The sequence below is a fragment of the Pieris brassicae genome, chromosome 14, assembly GCF_905147105.1.
Source record: "Pieris brassicae chromosome 14, ilPieBrab1.1, whole genome shotgun sequence".
Taxonomy (NCBI): Eukaryota; Metazoa; Arthropoda; class Insecta; order Lepidoptera; family Pieridae; genus Pieris; species Pieris brassicae.
The window spans coordinates 4,516,343-4,539,400 of NC_059678.1; the positions used below are offsets into that span (position 1 = coordinate 4,516,343).

General features: G+C 35.7%; 1 protein-coding gene across 2 annotated transcripts in view; it reads right to left on the reverse strand.

Annotated features, from left to right (window-relative positions):
- The window catches only part of LOC123717970 (Kv channel-interacting protein 1), a 69,246-nt gene that overhangs the window by 32,587 nt on the left and 13,601 nt on the right, over positions 1-23,058 (reverse strand). For both annotated transcript variants that reach the window (XM_045674272.1, XM_045674271.1), the window contains exon 2: positions 4,586-4,858. In XM_045674272.1, coding sequence (XP_045530228.1) covers positions 4,586-4,741 — 156 coding nt within the window. In that variant the 5' untranslated portion in view covers positions 4,742-4,858. The remainder of the gene's footprint in view (positions 1-4,585; positions 4,859-23,058) is intronic.

The following is a 23,058-nucleotide window of genomic DNA, read 5'->3' on the forward strand; positions in this document are numbered from 1 at the left end:
CTGAGTTTATTGCGGGCTCGGACAATAAATCGACAAAAGAACGTACACAGCTGCGCAGTTTTTACTAATTTTAGCAACTTAAAATGTAATTTATAACTCAATTGTTGTCGTTATTGAGAGTGGGTGTAATGCTATGTAGAGTGTATCATTGTATGGAAGAAAAGCTAAACCATCCAAATAGTATTGTATTTGGTTAACATAGCTTTTACACATTGAAAGAAAACATTAGTAAGTATTATTATAAACTTATAATTATTTTACATAATTTTAAATTTAAATTTTTCCATCATTTCGCGTGCTTTACAGCGTGCGTGGTCACGGTGACTGAAGACAAAAGGTGTTGAATGTTAAAAGTATCATAGCTGTAGAGAAAGTTGTGTTATCTGTATAGAGTATTCACTGTATATGAGTTTGACTATTAGGAAAATATAGAACACAATATATCTATAAATATTGGTATAAGTGTTAACTTTAGGCTCACTTAAATTTACAAAGTTAAATCATTAATTCGCAAATGAAAGCAATTTAGTTTTGAAACGGGAGTGTTAAAGAAAAAAGCAAAATGGCGTGAGGTTTGCACCGAGTCAAAAGAGTTTTGTTTGTGGTCTGAAATAAAGAGGTTTTATATTTTTTTAAATTAATTGGGTTTGCTGATATTGGAGTTAAATAATAATACGAAGCTCGATGTAAAATGGTTCGTCTAGTGTGAAATATTCTCTGTGAGATTTTTTCTAACTTCATTATTTTGTTTTCTATGTATATGAAATATTAAACTGTTCTACTATCACATGCCGCATAACTATGTTATTATATATTATTACGACGCTTTTTAAAGAACTTAGTTATGTTAAAATAAACTTTAAAACGTTCCTTAAATTGTGGTTTACTTTTCATTGAACGTTCTTAATTATTTTACCAATATTTACATTACGCTTTGCAACACTTTCCATACTAGACGAACTATTTTGCATCGGGGGTCTTTGTCATCACTAGAGACTGCCGTTGATCGCTTGGAAGATGGGGCGGGCTTTGGTATGGGATGCTTCTTATGTGGACATGTAAGTCCCGGCTCACCTCCCTCGGATAAGCAAAAATGGTAGAGCAGCAGATCAGGCGGAAACTAATAAACGGCTCAAGTATCTTTCCTCCAAAAATTTTGTTCCCTTTGGACTAGAGACTCTTGGGCCGTGGCTTTCTAGCTATTTAAAAATAGACGCCTTACAGTACCGTTGAGCACAGGTGAGTTCCTCAACGAAAAATTATCTCAATGCAGCGAGAAAATGTCAGCAATGAGCACTGTTACAGAGACTATACTTTTTTATATTTGTTTTAATTTTCTTTTTAAATACTGTATTGATTGTTATTTTTAGGATATTATAAACGATTGAACTATTTGATTGTTTATGTTATGAAAACACTTTTTAAACGGATTGAAGGTATGTATTATATTATTATAAACTTATAATAATTTTAAAATTATGTAAATAATTATAAGTTTATAATAATATAATACATACCTTCAATCCGTTTAAAAAGTGTTTTATTAATGTGTTAAAGCTATGTTAACAAAAGACAATACTATGTTTATGTTATGTTAACGTAATTTTTACCGTTTATTTTTCTTCTTGCTAGAGTTAAGTGTCGTTCAAGTAAATGAATCTTTAATAGTTTAAACGTGTCCCGCGTTGACAAAGTTTTACTTGGACCATACGATGCTAACTTTGACACGTTCGTGTCTGGCTAGTTTTAGAACTGAAAATATAAATGCTTTGCTGGAAAATGGGTTATTAAGGTCAATTTGCGGGGCATATTTTGTATCGGGCAAGGTCGAATGGGGACAAGTTTTTCAATAAATGACAAAACAACTATATGTTCACAAGTATGTAATCGCTTGAACGAGATTTCGGCAATTAGAAGTACGGGGAGGCGTTACAGTGGCGAAACTACCAATTTTCAAGGATTGTGGCGTTCATGTATTACGTAAGCAGATTTACTGCAATTTACCCCCCCCCCCCCCTCTTGACAGCAAAAGTAAGCAAAGCTGTCAAAAATATAATCCTCGATAATGTATTTCGTTTTCAAGTACAGAGAATGTGTGTGTAAATAAATGTAAAGTGTATAAATAATTACTGTTTACGTAAGCCCCAAATAAGAAAATCGAACCCTACAAAATAAATCAATGGCGCTACAACCTTTTAGGTCTTGGCCACAGATTTTTGTATCTGTTTCATGATCATTCGCTAAACTAATAGGCAAGTAGGTGATCTTTTTTTTAACTAAACACTTCACACACTACATCTTTATTATGTATAATAAAGATTTTCTTTCTCTTTGTCCAGCTCTCTTATTGAAGAGTAAACTACACTGCTACGATTATTTTTACACGTTCTTATAGTCGTCAACTATGAGTCTAATTAATATATAACTTCGTAGGATCAGATTTCTGTTTCATGATCATCTGTAAATTGAATGGCAAGTAGGTGATCAGCCTTCTGTGCCTGACGCACGCCGTCGACTTTTTGGGTCTAAGGCAAGCCAGTTTCCTCACGGTGTTTTCCTTCACCGTTCGAGCTAATGTTAAATGCGCACATATAAAGAAAATCTCAAGGATGAGAGTCGCACGCTGAAGCCACTAGGCAAATACTACTCTCTCACTCTCACTCACCGTCACCCCTATAGTGCTTACGTAATACTTGAACAGCCCCTATTTGCTGTGAAGTTTTTGCCGCTCTTGCCTCTACGTGTCGAAGATGATTTTTAAAATCCAACAATTTCATTGCATGTAAAATATTTTTTGGGACGCTAACAATAACTGACATGACAAGTTGAAGGTTCTCAAATCTAAGTTAAAAAGTTGAGAAGAATAAACAAAACAGGAAATGTTGACATTCGTAAAAAAATAAAACTGACAGATGCACTTATACACGCTCTAAGGCTTAAATGGAAATGGGCAGGTCATATTGCTGGAGCGCGGGATAAAAGATGGACTCCAGAGTCCATCAGAGTCAAATAACAAAATGGACTGGACCTACTGGAAAGAGATGTATAGGACGACAAAAGAATAGATGGACAGATGTCGTTATAGAACTAGCGAGAGAAAACTGGATGAATGTTGCTCAAGACAAAGAGAAATGGAAAAATATGGAGGAGGCTTTTACCCTAAAAGTGGCCATACAAAAACTAGACCACTAAAAAAGACAATGGTCTTAATTTTTCTTACAAACTTGGATTAATTAATAAAGCTTTAATAAAATCTAACTTCTGTTATCTATAAAGAATATAAGTAGGCGACCTATTGGACATTGTCGGAATCAAGAATGTTATATTTTAATTTACGAGTGTGGAACTCATTCTGCGCTTACGCTCATTTTGCGACGATTGCTTACATTTTGTTTACACTTCTAATATAAAAATTTAATATAATATATGTAATTGAAGTATTGTTAGGTTACATAACTGGCGCTTAGGATCCTTGTATCAAGTATCTTTACAAATCAACATTGGGCGTGGAGAGGTTCTCTGTCTGCCTCTCCTCTTGCGTTGTCACCGCATCCCGCCTGATTCGAATGATGATGGCATGTTACCACAATGCATTTTCCAAAGTAAAAATAAACATTACTGGCGCATTTATCTATGGGCCTCAGATTTCTGTGCATATTTTGTCATCATCTATCCAGGGACGTAGGTGATCAGCCGAGTCCGCCACAAGGCTTTTTGAGTGTAAGACATGCCTCCCGACGATATTTTCCTTCACCGTACGAACTTTACACGCACGCATAGACCAAAACTAAAAATATTGTTGTATATGTTTCGAGAGCTTTTTGAAGTGAAACTTATTTAGGCGAATGAGGGTAAAATTTTTGCGAATACTTCACGAAGATGTGCAGCGTTTTTGTCGAAGAAAAGGGAGAGAGCGGTTGAGTGAGAGTGAGGAAGGGCGATCGTAGCATGAAGCAAATAGCCATGAATCGAGAGTAGCGAGCAAGCAAGTGAGAAATATCGAGAGAGAGAATGAGATAGAGGGAACGTTGCATCACGCACAATGCCATGAAGCGAGAGGTAGGAGAGAGCTATAGTGAGAAAGGTTGAGAGGGAGAGAGAGAGAGAGATCGAGAATAAAACACGCTATTGGTTGATGTATTCGTTTAGTAGTTACATATTAGAACTTTAGACCGCAATTCTGTCGCATAACGTCTCAGTAAACGCAGATTTATTTATATTATCATTACCACATATAGAGTGTGTAATCAGTGTGAATATAGATATACAAATACGTGGAGTGATCATATGCTGGTACACGATCATCTATTGGGGCTTTTACCTTAGTAATAATTAATTTACAAAGAAGTTTCACTTCTGACATGTGTATCTGTGCCTGACAAACGCTGTCGACATTTGAGTCTAAGACGTGTTGCTTTCCTCACGATATTATTCTTCACTGTACGAGGGAATATTAAACACGCACATAGAAATTCAGGTGCGGCAAGGGATATCGACCTACAAACTAAGGGATAAGAGTGCCCTGCTGATGCCACTGGGACAACACTGCTCTGTCCAATAAAGGGTTAATGGTCTATAAACTCACCGTCTTGAATCCTCTATACATAACTCTAATTTCTTGTTTCGAGAACTTAGTCTGCCTACATAATTCTTCTAACGCCACAGGTATTGGCTTCGGAGGTCGGTTCGGTTCCAATTCATACGCATGTTCTTCAACGGGTGACTCTGGAGGCGTAGCCATTATAGAACGCTTCTTGCTACCCGTTTAAGTATATTTTAATCTATGACACATTTTGTCTATGGCTTGTTGACACTTTGACGTTTGACATTCGCGCGCTTCGAGGCACAAGGAGGTTATCTGTAACAAAGAGTTATGTTTTTAATCTGCAAATGGCGCAATGGTAACAAATGGCGGGCTTTCTGATTTGTATATTGATAATATTATGTAGAATTTATTAATGATAAATCAACAGCGCAGCAACAATATATGTGTTAATCTTCTTTTATAAGCAAGAAGGTTCAGCCTCCACTCCATTACTCTGGATCGACAGAGTGGAGGAGGAGCTGCAGCTGAAAGCTGGCAATTAGCAGGTGGTAGCACACGACAGGACGCGCTGTAAGATTGTCATTTTGGAGGCCAAGACAGTTCTTGGGTCACAGAGGCAGTGGATTGATTGAGTGAGCTTCAACATCCACTAATTTTTGGTGATTTGTTTCTTAATCAGTGTTATACCTCATCCTATAAACTAATCGTGCCTTAGTCTGTGGACATAGATTTAAAAAAATATACACCGGCTAGTATCAAACGCAGAAGCTAGAGAGAGGTAAAGCAGCAGAGGTAAGTATAGGCTAACCATATACTACAAGTAAGCTAATTCTAATAATATCTGCCAGAAAATGGGAAAAATCTGTTAAAATAATGTAGACAAGTATCAAGCTAAGTGTCAACTGGCTTCAATCATTTAAAATATGAGCTTATAACTAACATAACATTATAGGTAGTGGAGCTGCGACGTAAACAAAAAACTAACTTGACTTATTGAAGGGTTCTTAAGTCTAAGTGACGCTTCTGTTAGCTATAAAGTTTTTATGGCAGTTTTTGTCACCACCGCTATGTGGAAGCAGTACCCATTGAAGTTTCCGAACCAATTCGACTCAGGGTCCTTCAAAAGAGCGTACCAGATCTTAAAAGGCTGGTACTAGTGAGGCCTCAGGTAATGTGAGAGTCAATGGGCAGCGGTATCACTTAAAATCATGGAAGTCTCCTGCCCGTTGGTCTGTTAATTCAAAAATTAATCATTTAACTATGAAATACACCGGAAATCAAGTCGTTTTAAATTTTTATGTAAACCTTATTCTATAGCAATATTTTAGATGCGCTGGTCTCAGAACTGGGACACTCCTATGTGTGATCACTCTTCCCAGGTGCAAGCTATCATCAAAGCTATCTTGGCCTAGTGGCTTCAGCGTGTGACTCTATTCCCGACGTGATAGAACCCTGGCTGTGTCAACGGACTTTCTGTGTGCCCATTTAACATTCGCTTGTACGAAGGAAAACATCGCGAGGAAACCGTAAAAGTCAGTGTGTTGGACGAGGCTGATCACCTTCATGCCTATTAGATTGACAAATCATGATACAGATACAGAAATGTGAGGCCCACTGCCATCTGAGGTTATGCTTATTATATATTTTCAAAAATGTATTGTTCATTACCTAAACACCTCTCAGTCTTGCCATACCCAAGTATAGGAGAGGACCATTATTCATGCAAGGTCACGCTTATGCTTACGTTATTATTTGTTGTCTTCTCCCACGGAGATAAGAGAAGATTCAGACTATCTGTGAGTGGTGTTTCCATATTTTTACGCCACAGCCCCTCGTTCCTTACTTTTCTTTGTCTTCACCGTTACATATATAGTTCATAGGAAACAGGAAACATGTACCTGACATGGCAGAAAGATTACTGGGTGCAGATATTTAAAAGTACTGAGAGAGAAATATTATTATTATATGAAAATAGTGTCCGTCTCCTGTGAAATGTCGCAATTCAAACCACGAATAATAACTTTTCTCCAGAACTGTTACAAAATTCTGATAGCATTCTGTCATTGGAGCAGTTTGAACTTGAACCAACTCGGAGATATAATAATCCAATTGTGGTAATCCGTTAAGGAAGCCCCATGTGTCGTAGTTTATAATAACCAAGTAACTACCTACAAATATAAACTATGCCTTACGTATGCAAATCCATAAAAAGTTAGTTAGGTTTAATTAAAAGAGAAATTGCAGTCTCTTCCATGTGTCGCATTAATGATTTTAAGCAGTTACGTAGTGACTTATACATAACATATATTTATTTATTACAATCAAATATATACAATTTCCATACCTACTTATTAATAATAAAAATTAATAAAAAGAAAACTAAAACAAATTTGAAACGTTTGGTCCCTGTGCCTTTAACACTGGTAGCATTGCCTCGCTGTATTGCGTTAAAGAATGCACCAGCTCTGGAGCCACCGGTATCTTCCAGTCGCCAACTTAATAAATAATCTTTAATAAGCCCCTGTGCACTTAAACTCCACGGCCCAAGAGTCTCTACTTCACGAGTAACAGAATCAAAGTTGGAAAGATATTTGAGCAGTTTATTATTTTCCGCCTGCTTTCACCTGTCCCAGGTGAGACGGGGCAACACTTAAGCTAATGTTGCAAAAGATAGGTTAAGAAATTACTGAAGATTGTTAGGGAATGTATAAAGCTTTGAAAGTGGTTAAAGAAAGTGCATCTAAAGCAGAAAAATGTCGGGCGTACGTTTTGTGGGTAGCTACATATATTAGGTCCTTACATATGAAATTGGCGTTTTGTATGGAAGGAACAAAAAGTCGAATATTTTTAAATATAATATATTCAATTAATCAAAGTATGAACCATTGTTTTCTATGCACTTTTGCCATCTCATAGGTAGTTCATTGATCCCTTTACTAAAAAAAACAGTCGGACGGGAATCAATAAAATCTGTGAAGGCGATTTGGACTGTCCCATCAGAGTTAAATTTTTTCCCTTGCAAGAAGTTGTCCAAATTTCGAAAAAAATGTTGGAGCAAGGTCCGCGGAGTACGGAGGATGTCTTAGACATTCCAATTGAAGCTCTTCTAATTTGGTAGCCGTCTGTTGTGCAGTGTGTGGTCTAGCGGTTTCGTGAAGTAGCAGTGGCGTGGAGCGATTGACCAGCCTAGGTTGTTTAGCCGCTAGCTTTTCCATCATGGTTTGCAGTTGCTGACAATAGACATCAGCCGTAATAGTCTGGCCAGATTTGAGAAAACTGCAATGAACAATACCGGCACTAGTCCACCAAACGCTTACAAGTAACTTTTTTGGGGTTAATTTTCGCTTGGGGCAGGATTTGGCTGGCTGGCCAGGAAATAACCATTGCGCTGAGCGCTTCCGATTATCGTAAAGAGTCCATTTTTCATCACAGGTAATGATTCGGTTTAAAATACCTTCATTATTGTGCCGGTTCAGTTACGCCAATTTCATATGTAAATTTTCAAATATATATACGGGGGACGGAAATCGCGTTATACGAAAACGAACGATAAGAGGAAATACCGCGTTATTACTGATGACTGTATATATATATATATAAGATTATACATATTATAAACAATAAAACCCGTTTATTTATTGAAAAATAATAGACAAAGTCCAAGACATTGTCAATGACAATAGATCACCCACAGAGTACAACTTCACAGTAAAATTAGATTATAGACTATAAATATAAAATCAAATAACTTTAATCGCATTAGTGATATACTGTTACGACGGTTAAACCGCCATTTGCATTTAAAATACTCGTAAAACTAACATTAATCGTGATACAATGTACTTTATAGCCAGGAATAGCGAATGTTTTCGTATATCCCGTATGAACTAGTTAGTCACACTAGTAAACTATTAACCTGCCTCCCCCTTTACTCATTCCCAAGGTATGTATGTAGTCATATGGACTCAGTAGGTCCATTGTGCCTAAAATCCTGGCTAACTAAGCCAGCCTAACTCCTTCTAAAACCACAGAAGCCTCCTGGATACTTCGCAGGCTTCACGGAGCGACGTCACTGTTCCGAGGATGTCTGCACGTTGTTTAGTCACAGCCTCGCATTCCAGGACTACGTGGGTCCCAAGGTATAAAATCAGCAGAATTTGTCTAAATTCCGTCTGCAAAAACCAACCGGAGTTCGGGCACCTCTTATTCGAATTCACGATTATAACGGATTAACCGTACTATCCGGAGCTGGATATATGGCTGATTTATTTCAAATAAAGCATTGTTAAGTAAGTGCCTCATTTTTTTATATACATGTATCATTACTACGACATCATGGAACATTACGATTTAGCCTTACTTAAGACTAATAAGTAATTTAAGTCTAACCTAATTTACTAAAAAGGATTGTTATCATAATGTCCGATAACACTACTTATAGCCTCTATTAAAGGCAAGACACTCTGTTCTTGTGTTGATTCACTTAATATTAAAGTACACTAACACTAATTCAGTAGTTCAAATGGTTTTGTTCTTTTCAATCTTCTCACTAGGCCCGTGGTGTCAAGGGGTTGAATAGCCTCGACATTGATAAAAAAGACTGCTGGAGCACACGAACCAGGCTCCACCATCACGTGAATGTCGAGGTTATTCAAGTAAGTGCTTCATCCTGGCAATTTCTTTCGTATAATAAATCATTTTTAGATAATATAGCTTGTAAGTGTACTGTAGATGCATTATGTATGATGTGGTGAACTTTAATAAATAAATAAACTAGCTGCCCCCGCGAACTTCGTTTCTCCTTAATGTGGTTTTAGTTAGCCTTAATACCGTGACACGAGAGAATACTTTCACTGTATTATCGTCACTATAGTTTGAATTTGATTTACACTTCGGTCTAAGTAACACGTGGTTGGTTATGCTAACACCAAAAATTAGAAATAATTCAATTTCACGGTATTTCGTTTACTACAAAATAAATTTTATTTATACTTTAGCCTCAATAACACGTGGTAATCATGATATTGAATCGTAGCTTATACGACACGTTTGTCGGTCTACCATAGCAGTGCCATCTATTGATTACTTACTCAATCCAGTCGAAAAGTATCGACATCTGTTAGAATCTTTTGGAGTTAACAGATAATTGTGACTGTCAATTAATTATAGACAAATAATTTGCAATAAAATAAAATTGCTCTTAAGTTGGACCAGACTGCTCACGGTGTGCCAATTTAATTTAAAATCGTTTAAGTAGTTTAGGAGTCCATCGCGACAGGAGATTTATATATATTAAGATTGGTTATTATAGTAATCGTATAATAATTGCATATTATGTGTCTTCTTGGCCGACGCGACGGTTGAAATTGCTACTACCGTCGCCATTTTGTAATTTCAAACTTAGATACCTAGGAATCCTACTAATTTTACATTTACTGCCAGTTCTCAAATCAAGGGCGTAGAACGGAAGAGAAGAACTGTTAATAAACTCTCCGCCACTCTTTGTGATCGTCAAGTTTTTTTTTTATTACACAACGTTTGTAAGCAGCTGCAACCATCACACCATGTTCCACATGACATCAGCAGGAGGCATGGTTAAATAGGAGCATGCACTTACATTCTCGTGGAAACAACACGCAAATACATAGTCCAAAACAACTAACATCACCGCATATACGAATTCAAGTTCGACCAGTCACCACAAGTAAATAAACTGTGTTAATAAATGTTGTGAATTTTCTTAAAAAATGCGAAGAAACTTTTTCTCCAACCCTATTATGATGTAATAAACTTGGCAATAAATAATGTGAAGGCACTTGGATACAATGAAGCGTTCCCACATCACGTTCTATTCGGCTTCATCCTGATATTTCCATTTGGAGCTGTTCTTAGCTCCCTCCATCCATTTCTCCCCAGAAACCTGACTATGTCAACCCATCGCCTTTGTCGTCTCCCACGTTTCCCACGTTGGCAATTAAAGATTATTATCATGAAAACTTACTTCAAATAATAAATGCAACAATATTAAAAGTGTCAATTGTCAATTTAAGCCGATTGAAAAAGGTTTTTAAAGCACTGTATGTGAATTCGGAATTCCATTTCGTGTAAAAATTGTGTTAACAAAATATCGTTAATTTATTTTTACTACGCTTTTATATACAGAGTGGCCAAAAAGTCGTGGATCAAACGCAATTAGGGGTTAGATGGGGTCATCAGCTGCAAAAAATTGTTCTTCAGGAGGTCCTTAAACTCGAACCCTGCAGAGTTTTTTATAATGCGTTTTTAAATGAAAATTTCATTTTTTTTACTAACTCTTGTTAAAAAATATAAACCTGTATCTTTTTCATAATATCGACTAGGGTACTGATAAGATTAGCGTTAGACATGCTATATACTGTTGTGTAGTGAAATTAATATTAAGTTGTACGATAAAAAGAAATCTCAAATCATAATTTAGTTTATTTCGCTGTGAAAAAAATACTTAACGAAAAAACAAAACAACGTATCCAGTATTAATACGTTCAACTGCTGTGAGTGTATAAAATGTGTATGCTAAAAAAATACAAGAAAATATGACATCACAAATTAAACACACATAAACATCAATTATATTAGAACATAAAGCAAAAAATCAAAACGAATTTCGTATTCTGCATCGAAGTCTGATGATGAAAAGGTATTACACCCTTCGAGGTTAAATAAAAATCAATACTTCATAATTAGATAAGCTATTGAAGATTTTATCAGCGTCGACCTCGCGTGACTAATGCACCTAGCTGGAGATATAATCACAGCGGTTTCATAGTCAATTAATTTCTAGGGGTAAAAATATTTTCCAAAACAACAGCGAAAGTACGTTCGTGCCAGTGTTAGATATATAAATTCCTGGAATTAAACTGTTATTATATTTACTAATAGATGCTGAGGATAAAATTAAATCAGCGACTGAAACTTAGCAAATCTGACAGACAATTCTGCTTATCTCAGCCAGCTGGAGACCAGAAACGCTGGATCGACAGAGTGGAGGAGAATACGTTTCAACAAAGGGGACAAACACTTTTCGCATTTATTAGTTTGAACTTGAAATTTTCTTTTTCTTCCACAAAGCTTCTCGCAGTTTAAAGTATATTTTTGTAACATTTTTATCTGGCTTCACAGATTACTAAAATGTTTTCTCATACCATAAACAATAGAAGCCAAACAACGAACGAAGGACACTCTTTCTGAAGACGGTTCTATAAGCTAGCCCCGACATTATCCTTAGAGACAATATTTCGTGTTAGGTACGAATTCTTTTACACAGGTATAACACTTAATGACGTTTCCTAAGATGTTTATATAAATAAATCAATGGCGCTACAACCTTTTTAGGTCTGGGCCTCAGATTTCTGTATCTGTTTTATGATCATCTGTTAATCGAATAGGCAAGTATGTGATCAGCCTGACGCACGCCGTCGACTTTTTGTCTACGACTAGCCAGTTTCCTAACGATGTCCTTCACCGTTCGAGCGAATGTTAAATGCATTGGTGCACAGCCGGGGATCGAACCTACGACCTCAGGGATGAGAGTCACGCTGAAGCCACTAGGCCAACACTGCTCCTGTTCAATAATACTTAATATGTCGAGCTAATATAGTAATGAAAACATAAAGAAAACATGCTTTTTTATCTTGCAAAACTAAACTAACATCTACATTTTTTTTTAATTTGTTTCTGTAATATATAACAGCTAACACAAATATGTAGTACCTATTTACAAAATTGTTAATAATAATTCTATATATAATTAAAAATTGATAAATACTTGACCATTTGCTTGCTATGGATGAGAGGTACTTTAACAGTTTTATCTTAATCCGTGTTAAACCTTGCCAGAGGATTCAAGATGACTTCGAGTGATTCTGAATACAAATAAGTAAGCATTTTGACAGTCCAGCGGCGTGCTGAAGAGGAAAAAATCACGGCTTCATAACGTTAGGAAGTGAAATGGTATTGCGATTAGAGAGATGCTTTATCTGGCACAGGACAAGACACGGTTCACGAGAATAATAATAACAAATAATCTTTATTACTTCTCTCACATTACACAGGTTATTATGATTAAACTAAGATGATAATATTTGGAAGTGTATGTGAGAGACTGGTCTATGGGGCAGGAGACCTGAGTGACAGATAGCCAGCCTTTCCACCACCAGACCGGAACATGTATAATCAAGTCATTGTCATAAGATACAGACCAATAGAAGAAAATAAGTGAATGCTAAAAGAAAACATTGCAGACGTCGTAAAGAAAATTTGGTGTGTGTATGTGTGGGTGAGTGGGTGTGTTACAGAGTGACAGTTATTAAATCTCATCATAACCCAACGTCTTCAGCCAATTAGTGACCTTTTTACATTCATATTTAGATAGTGGGTAAATGTTAATTTATTATTGAATTCTCTCTTGAAAAATTCACAGTTGTGGAATGATAAACGTCTTAATACAGGTGGAATTTCGGATTCTGCCTCAACGTTCGATGATAATACTATTGTTTTATTATTGCTTAAACATTATCCAGAAGTGGATAGACCAGATTTAGGATAACGGCAAAACATATCAGAGATTGGCACAGCGCAAATGAGGGATTTCGTGAATACAGATACCTAAAATATATAGAAATATAAATGTGTTTAAGTGTAAAAGTATCTAAATTATATATTATTATTAAACATTTTGAATACACGGTCCAGATTTCTTTAAATTCCTTATAAAATATTATTGTATGGATAAGATCTGATAAAGGTTAAATGAAACACTTTGTTTGTAGCTAGGTAACAAGTGGCTTTAACTGTTTAAAACATGAGCATATAACTAAGATAACATTAGGGGTTTTAACAAAAAACTAATTTGACCTATTAATGAGTGCATAAACCTGAGTAACACTTATGTTATTGGACATAATCGGAAACGAGAATGTCATAATCAATTAGCGAGTGTGGGAACAACTAAAGGACACATTTATTAGTAAACTGATTATTAACTAAAACATATACAGGGTGTCCCAAAAGTCGACGTCAAGTCGAAATTTTCTCATAGGTAATGCCACACCAGTTATCAGAAAAATTAAAAAAAAATTAAGTCATGTATTTTTGAAGTTATGGAAATTTTCCTTTTATTCCAGAAAATGTACACCATGTGACAGTTTTTTCATTTCTGTTGTTACAAATATTTACTTTTTGCCAATTTTTTTTCTCTTACGTCATCCCGAATAGTGCTTTATGTAACCTATGATCCTAAACCCTGTGCCGATCACTCCAACTTGTAGGAAAATGTCATTTTATACCGTACCAAGTTTTCAAAATTAACTTTTCGCACTAGTTCAACTGATCGTCCTGAAAAAAAAAATGTACTACTCCAGTTAGGCAAGCAGCTTTAAAAGTTCGCGCATTTAATAAGGATTCTAACGTGGTATGACGTGGTTCTATGAGAAAATTTCGACTTGACGTCGACTTTTGGGACATCCTGTATATAGTCCGAGTTAATAGTCTTTCCACCACCACAAGATCGGTATTTAAGCGAGTGAAACCGCGGGGCATTGCTAGTAAAGAATATATAAGCAGGCGACCTATTGGACATAATCGGAAACGAGAATGTTGTATTACAATTTACGAGTATGGGACAAACTAAAAGGCTAATTTATTACTTAACTGATTATTAACTAGAATATATATAGTCCAAGTTAGTAGTCTTTCCACTACCACGAGATCGGTATCTAAGCGAGTGAAACCGCGGGGCATTGCCAGTAAAGAATATAAGCAGGCGACCTATTGGACATTATCGGAAACGAGAATGTTATATTACAATTTACGAGTATGGGACAAGCTAAAAGGCTAATTTATTACTTAACTGATTATTAACTAGAATATATATAGTCCAAGTTAGTAGTCTTTCCACTACCACGAGATCGGTATCTAAGCGAGTGAAACCACGGGGCATTGCTAGTAAAGAATATAAGCAGGCGACCTATTGGACATTATCGGAAACGAGAATGTTATATTACAATTTACGAGTATGGGACAAACTAAAAGGCTAATTTATTACTTAACTGATTATTAACTAGAATATATATAGTCCAAGTTAGTAGTCTTTCCACTACCACGAGATCGGTATCTAAGCGAGTGAAACCACGGGGCATTGCTAGTAAAGAATATAAGCAGGCGACCTATTGGACATTATCGGAAACGAGAATGTTATATTACAATTTACGAGTATGGGACAAACTAAAAGGCTAATTTATTACTTAACTGATTATTAACTAGAATATATATAGTCCAAGTTAGTAGTCTTTCCACTACCACGAGATCGGTATCTAAGCGAGTGAAACCACGGGGCATTGCTAGTAAAGAATATAAGCAGGCGACCTATTGGACATTATCGGAAACGAGAATGTTATATTACAATTTACGAGTGTGGGAAAAACTAAAGGGCTCATTTAATAGTAAACTGATTATCAACTAAAACATATATATAGTCCGAGCTAGTAGTCTTTCCACCACCACGAGATTGGTATCTAAGCGAGTGAAACCACGGGGCATTGCCAGTAAAGAATATAAGTAGGCGACCTATTGGACATAATCGGAAACGAGAATGTTATATTACAATTCACGAGTGTAGGAAAACATAAGGGCTACAAGTATGCGATAATTGTTTACATTTGGTTTACGCATCTAAATATTAATGTAAAGTCCATGTAACGTCCGTCGACTTAACAAAAAACTTTCCAAAGCGTCGAAAACAATTGGCTTTGGTTGGTTTAGCTGGTCGTCCATACAATGATATTGTACAGAGCACTACACCCGCTCTCAATAACGACAGCAATTGAGTAATAAAGTACATTTTTAGTTGCTAAAATTAGTAAAAACTGCGCAGCTGTGTACGTTCTTTTGTCGTTTTATTAACCTAGCCCGCAATAAACTCGACTGTCTGCAGCGTTTTCCATACAATGATATTGTACAGAGCACTACACCCGCTCTCAATAACGACAGCAATTGAGTAATAAAGTACATTTTTAGTTGCTAAAATTAGTAAAAACTGCGCAGCTGTGTACGTTCTTTTGTCGTTTTAGTGTCCTAGCCCGCAATAAACGACTGTTGACATCATGCATACCAACTTTCTAAGAAACTCGTTGTATTGTTTACAAATTGAATAATAATTAATAATTATACATACGCTTTTCTGTTTTCAATTTAACAACTCTCGATAACGCCATAGAATGCACAGTCGCTTCAGTGTCGTTATATAGAGTTTACACTGTATACACATACCTAATTTTAGGTTACATAACTCAGAAAGGCGCGGTAAAACACAAGTATCGACATTAGTACGCAAATGCGTATCAAGGTGAATAAACATAGAATGTTCAAAACCATTACAACAACGATGCATAAACATGTCTATCAGAATCGTTTTTATTAGTCTGAATCGCTCTGTGTGTATGATTTATATATTTAAGACAAACACTTCGAGTCAATTAAATAATACGGGAACTAAAGACGATGTAGCCAGATTTTATGATTATTAGTATTGTTTAAGGAAGCCTACGTTAGAAAGGACCACCATGGATTATGTGGGAAGATCACAAAAGCGATGAGCTATACGAGACTTTTCTGGTGTGAAATGGATGGTTCCAATGGAATCCAGTTCTGGCTTTTATAAAATCAAAATAAAATTTATTTAATCATAATGATACAGCATAGAGAGAGAAGATAAATAAACTCTTCGCCACTATATTACAAAGTTTTGTAATGAAATTGTAAACAACTGCTACAATTGCCTTTACATATTGAAACAAAATATAATAACAAGAGAGCTTGAACCAGGGTAGCACAGCTTCCGCTGTGAATAATCCTCCTCTGGGCGTCCACCATCGAAACATTCAACATTAGGTCGTGGATGCATAGGTTATCCTTCATGTTCTGGGGGAGGTGCAACTGTTCTAACGGTCCTCGAAAAAAATACACAGACGTAGCAATTCTAAACGGCACTTGCGAGCCCTCTGGCTTAGAGAGTTTCCATAGATGGTATAACGTAGTATCAGATGAGCCTTCTGCCCATGTTCCTATATATTGCCTCTGTTCTATAAAAACAAAACAAACGATGTCATTACCGACAAGTACAGCAAACCCTATAGAGAGAACAAAATAGAGAACAAAAAGAGAACACAGACACGTTCAAGAGACTTAGACTGACAAGTTAAAGAGAATTTCCATATTATCCAGATAATATCATCATAACCTAAAATCATATCCACCCTAGTGTATAACGCACTCATAAAAGAATATCATAAAATATTAAAACGTTTTAGCTGAAAACAGCTTTTTCATATAACTAGTCTAGTTAATATAGCAGAATAGCAAAGTGTGAACTGACCGTGGAGAACGATGCATGAGGATCACGGGGCGGGGTGCAGTCATGGCTCCTCGCCTCGTCTAGGGCGAGTATTGGGTATACGTTTTGTGGGTAAATATAGTCTCATAACTCATTCAAGCAAAGGTCGTACCAATTCTTAAAAGTCCACCACAACGCGAGGTCTCTGGTGCACCTTGTGTCTTGTCCGTAAATAATCGTTACTGGGTATATTATTTATAGATATTTAAGACGAACGCACCTTGTTTTCAAAAGAACAGGGACAGCAGGAGCCTCACCCGATGATAAGAAACCCATGGACAATCGATGACAGAGGGCTCGTGAGTGTGCTGCTTAAGAATTAGTACGCTCTTTTCTTGGAATTGGTTCCGAAATACTTCAGAGGGCAGCTAGTTCAACATACTGAAGGTGCGCGGTTGTGGAACGCTCAGTTGTGGAACGACGGACATCGAGATGATATGGGTAGTATTTTGTATTTTGTGTTGATGTCCGATAATGAAGATCAGCTGCTGGTATTATACCGAACAACTCCTCTGAACACTAATGGTAAATGCGGGTGAAGATGCAGAGAGACTCCACACCTCTACGCAACGCCAAGGGATCAAGCCGCACGGATAGTAACTGGTGCTCGACGATTTGACATCCAGCTCGACATCCAGCTGAAGGGGGGAAGTTCACACAGATATTCGAGGCCAAGACCAAAAGTTAGCGCTTTGTTTAGTTCATCGCCATACGAGCAAGCGTTGATCACAAATGGCAATACTTGCAAACTCAAACTCAAAATAACTTTATTCAAGTACAATTATGAACGTCACTCGAAGAGATGTTACAATTCTCAATTTACATTTACTAGCAGTTTGCGGACGGTAGAGCGGACAAGAAGAAACTCTCCGCCACTATTTTTATTTAAGTTTTGAGTCATACAAATTATTTAAATAATCGCCAAATTTATAAAAAGCTTTATTGATTAACGTTTATTAATAGATCTCCTATTATTTCGTGGGGTATAATCTAAAACTTGACTGTGTGATGTCCCAGTTCTTCGTTCTCATCCCTGAAGTGGCTGGATGAATCAATGGACTTATCATTATATATAATACTCGCTCGTGGACAAAATTTTTTAGATCTAGAAGGCCGTTGTAGCATGACTGATTCATATAGTCTTTCTGTGTTCTGTTTGTACTAAGCCACAGATTTATATAGTTGTATAACACTTCAAAATATATATTTAAACTAGCCACTTGAATATTTTTGCGTCTGGCAATTATCTAATGAGGTCGTGAAATTGAATTAATTAAACCTGGCAAGAAAAATGTTTCGAAATTCGAATTAACTATTTATATGTCGAAATTCGTGCACACCACTTTCTATATCGTAAAGAAAATTTTATAGAAAACATACAGACAGAAATACATAACATTTATAACTACCGAAACACAACAGAGAAACAGACAAATAATATTAATAAAAACAAAAATAAAAAAAATACGGAAAAACATTATTAGTGTGTAATGTGTATGTTAATGTCCCTGGCTGGCAACATTATGCTGTGGAGCAGACGTGTTCATTCTGCCAGAGACAAACGACCAAAACCACTTGGCACAGTCACCATAGGGTTTTATATTGAATTTTATAGACTGTTTTTTTTAATTAATTTGTCGTCAGTTACCTACATGAATAAATGAAATTTTCTACAACTTGTTTGCTACAAGAAAATTTCATTTATTTATTTATTCACTAAAATACATATACTATTTTTACTAAATCAATGCGAATTAAATACAATATCTGCGATGACAGAGATGTCGATAATCGGAGACAGCAATCAATTGGCAACATCTTTAACGGGGATCTGTGAAACTATACTCTAATAAAAGTTTATATTTATTTCCATATTTAATGCATTAAATATAACCCCAACCTCCACAAAAACGTCAAAAGAGTAAATTCAATAATATATTCAATTAGGGCAACCCCGAAAAACAAGGCAATAAAACCAAAGAGGACAGACGAATAACAACAACATGGCGACTTGTTCCCGCCAAAAGTGACAGCAATATTACATGGCACAATCAATACGGTATGCTCTTTTGTTTTTGCGAGTGTTGTCTATTGTAGTTAAATTTAAGTATTTAGTTTAATTAAATAAAACTTAACTATCCAAATAGCAATACAATCTTGGATATTTTGACTATTGGTTGAACGTATAACGACATTTCTGGAACAGTGTTCTGTGTATCTGTGTACTGTCATAAAATTTTACTTAAGTAAACATTAGGTCATAAAATCCAAAATAAAAAAGTTTACTTAATAAAACAATTGTGCTTATTTTAATATATATAGGCGTAAATTGATGACAAATTCAATATGAAATTTACTTGAAAAGCACATCAATACAAGTAATATATTTAGTAAGGATATTGGTTAATTTTTGACGTGACAACGTCTTATAATTCAATGGAGCCGGTTGCACGCACGAAAAAACATGAATTATGCAGCGTTACCTAGCTCTGAGGCGTTCTATTTAAGGCTTAAAGTGCAAGCGAGAGCGCGGGACGAGCGACAAAGAAGCACAATCGGCCTCCGCCTTTGGCAGCGTTCGACATCATAATTGTATTTATGCGTACAAATAAATGTAACTTGATCAATTCAATTGTGATTTCCATTTACTACTTCTGTATATCCATACAAAATATCTATCAAACAAATAAAATTGAAATTTTCTTTTGAAAGCAACCATTCCCTCAGTATTTTCTTATGACGTTGTCACGTTCGACTATCGTCAGTAAACCGGCTTTACAGACAACCGATTCTTTATTAAATTTCAACAAAAAAATCTGTCATTACAACCTTTTCATGTCTGGGCCTCAGATTTCTATATGTGTTTTATGATTATTTATCTATCTAATAGGCAAATTGGAGATCAAACTACGAAACACGCTGTCTATTTATTATTATTATTACTATTTTGGGTCTAAAATCGTAAGGAAACTTGTTAAATGCGCACATACACGAGAGTCGCACGCTGAATCCACTAGGCCAAAACTATTGTAATATTCAGTGATTTTTATTGAATTACCAGAAAATCTTTTGCCATATATTTTTCAATCACAGTATATTACGCTTCACAAATGGGTCGCCCTTTAGCAATGAGTCGAAACTACAAAGCTGTGAGAGTAGGCAGGGTATGGATGTTTGTTGACGCTGGACTATGTGAGTGAGGAACACAGCAAAAAGGTTATGTTTACGGCAGTGGTAACATAGTTGTAGTTTGCTTATTGTGTACTTTCAGTTATCTTTTCTATATTAATGTACTTAATTGTATGTAATCTGTTTGGCACATTTTGTTTAACAATCTGTTTTGACTTTGTACTTTGGCGTTATAGGACTATTCAAAAAACTAGAAATACGAATTTAATAAAGTTTAATTATAAAACACATTGTATGAAATTGACAAATTTAATTACAGATATATATTTTGAGAAATCTCTGCAAGGGTACTGTGCTAGTTTTTGAAGTAAAACTTCTTTAGGCGCATGAGGATAAAATTTTTACGGATGAAACGTCACGAAAATGTGCAGCGGTTTTGCCGAAGAAAAGGGAGAGAGCGATTGAGACCAATTGAAAGAGAGTGAGGAAGGGAGATCGAGAACAAAACACGCTATTGGTTGATGTATTCGTTTAGCAGGTACAGATTAGAACTATATATGGCAATTCTGTCGCATAGCGTCTAATGCAGTTAACACAGATGTTTTATTTATTTATATTATCATTAGCTCGTATACAGTGTGTAAACAGTGTGAATATAGATATACAAATACGTGGAGTGATCATATACTGGTACATTATCATCTTATTGGGGCTTTTACCTTAGTAATAATTAAATTACAAAGAAGTTTCACTTCTGACATTTATAATTTGTACGCACTTACTTTTTTTTTAATTACTTAACATTCATACCGTATCCCTTTATTCCATATCACATTCAATTAAGCGTGCAAATGGCTGGCTGTGGCCTTTCGCCAAGTGAGTCAGCTAGTTCGCTTATCTGTTGCATAAATGGAATATTGTGGTGAAATGTCACAATTAGCATTTGAAATTGCAATTAAAACGTATCCGTTTACGATAATTACGTCAACAGATACGTCAATACGCTTAGAAAATTTCCAGAACAATGAAATAGAAAAAAAAATTAATTGAACCAATTGTTCGAATATAATTTATTCTGTCTAACAAATTGACGTAATAAGAGTTGTACAGACTAGCATAAAAAACCAGAAACGCACTCGGGAGTCGTATGGGCGGTATTACCAAACATCAGTCTCCTGCCCGATGGTATAAATGGGAAAAACTCATCTTGTTTTATAGCCAGCTTCGTAGTTTCGTTCACTGTTATTTAACCACTAAAAAACGTCTCTTTGCACAACGCTTTTGCTCTTTCAAAGACCCTTTCTTTAACCACTTTCCAAACTTTTTACATACACTTATCTACACCATCTTCTAAACCTACTATTCTCAGAAAGTATTCTTCAACAGTAATTTAATTGTGTTATAAATTTATCAAGACACCCAAATCATTGTCACGACGTCAAACTGCCCACGACACGGGGAATCATTTTCTCTTTTAACTGAACATGCTTGAAGTATTTTATTTCTTATTACACAAATGTATGTTATTTACATGAGAAACTTAATATATTCGAACGAGATACACGTCACCTGATTCACTCTGGCACAAAAAATGTATTGAAGAAATAGAAGCGGTAACAAGAAGCCAATTGAGAAAGAAAGCAATGCACAGAGTCACTTGGAAAAAGCTGGAGGAGGCCTTTAGCCGTTTAGGGGTTCCGATCGACGGTAGTGAATTTAGCTAAGATATAGGATATATAGGTTAAATAGATAAATGAAATAATGTATAAATCTAAGCTGTATTTATCTTTTTGTCACAATTGAAAATTAAATGGGATTTATTATATATTTTCAATTCCTTTTTGAATTGTAAACGCGATAATACTACGAATGTTAGATGGTATTTGATTACATAATTGCAAACCCTCATACATTGTAGACTTCAAATAATGTATTTGTACGCGGCTTCGGCAATATAAGCAAACTCGCTCGACGATTATTGCGATTAGTTGTGTGTTTGTTTTTTTGTAATGATAAGCTACTACGGATAGAGTTATTTATATTTTAAATTAAGATACAGTTATATAAACATATAGTTGTTTAATCGTCATAATTTTGATATCTTGGTAGTTTTTATTAGTCTGTGTTCCTAAATTGTATCTAAATAGTGCTTTTATTAATTTATTTTGTAGTTTGTTATGTTAGATATTTTGTTTTTGCTATCTGTACACCATATTTCTATTAGATATATGAAATGTCAAAGTCAAATTTACGAAAATATTCCTTTATTTTTCCGCTTCGTCATCAACATGTTGGTCCTTCGAGCCGGATCAGTACGCTGTTTTCTTGAGCGACCCTAAGTCAAATTGGTTCGGAAAAACTTCAGTGGGTAGCTGGTTCCACATAGTGGTACTGCCAGGCACCTGTAAATTACGAAATTCCACTCCTATCACCTCAAGCCCCCCCTCCAGCCCCAACGTTGTTCTTAAAAAAATAGTAATAAAACTAGTGCAGTGTCAACACTTTACACCTGTTTCACAAACTCTAATGTTGCTTCAATTATATTCACGTTAAATATTCTTTGTGTCATTTCATTAGTTATTCTGTAGACGCCATTTGTAATTTATACAGATACGTAAAGGCGGGTCAAGGCGAAGTTGTTCTCATGCGAGCCTTTTTTTAAACCAAGGTGGCAGATGCACCTATTGGTGGCCTGCAGTAAACATCATAGTAAAAAGTAAAGAGTTTTGTTGTGTATACATTATTATTTATTACTGAGCGGAGTTGTTCTCGTAGCAAGCCTGCAACCCTCAACCATGAGATGCGTGTTAATATAAAACAAAAATGTGTGCATGTACTAGTGTACACACGTGAGACGTGAAACTTCTTTATGACTTTATTTTTCGAAAAACTATCTATTATATGCAACTTTACAGGAATTGGTTAAATAAAGATAAATTAGATGAAGTTTAGTATT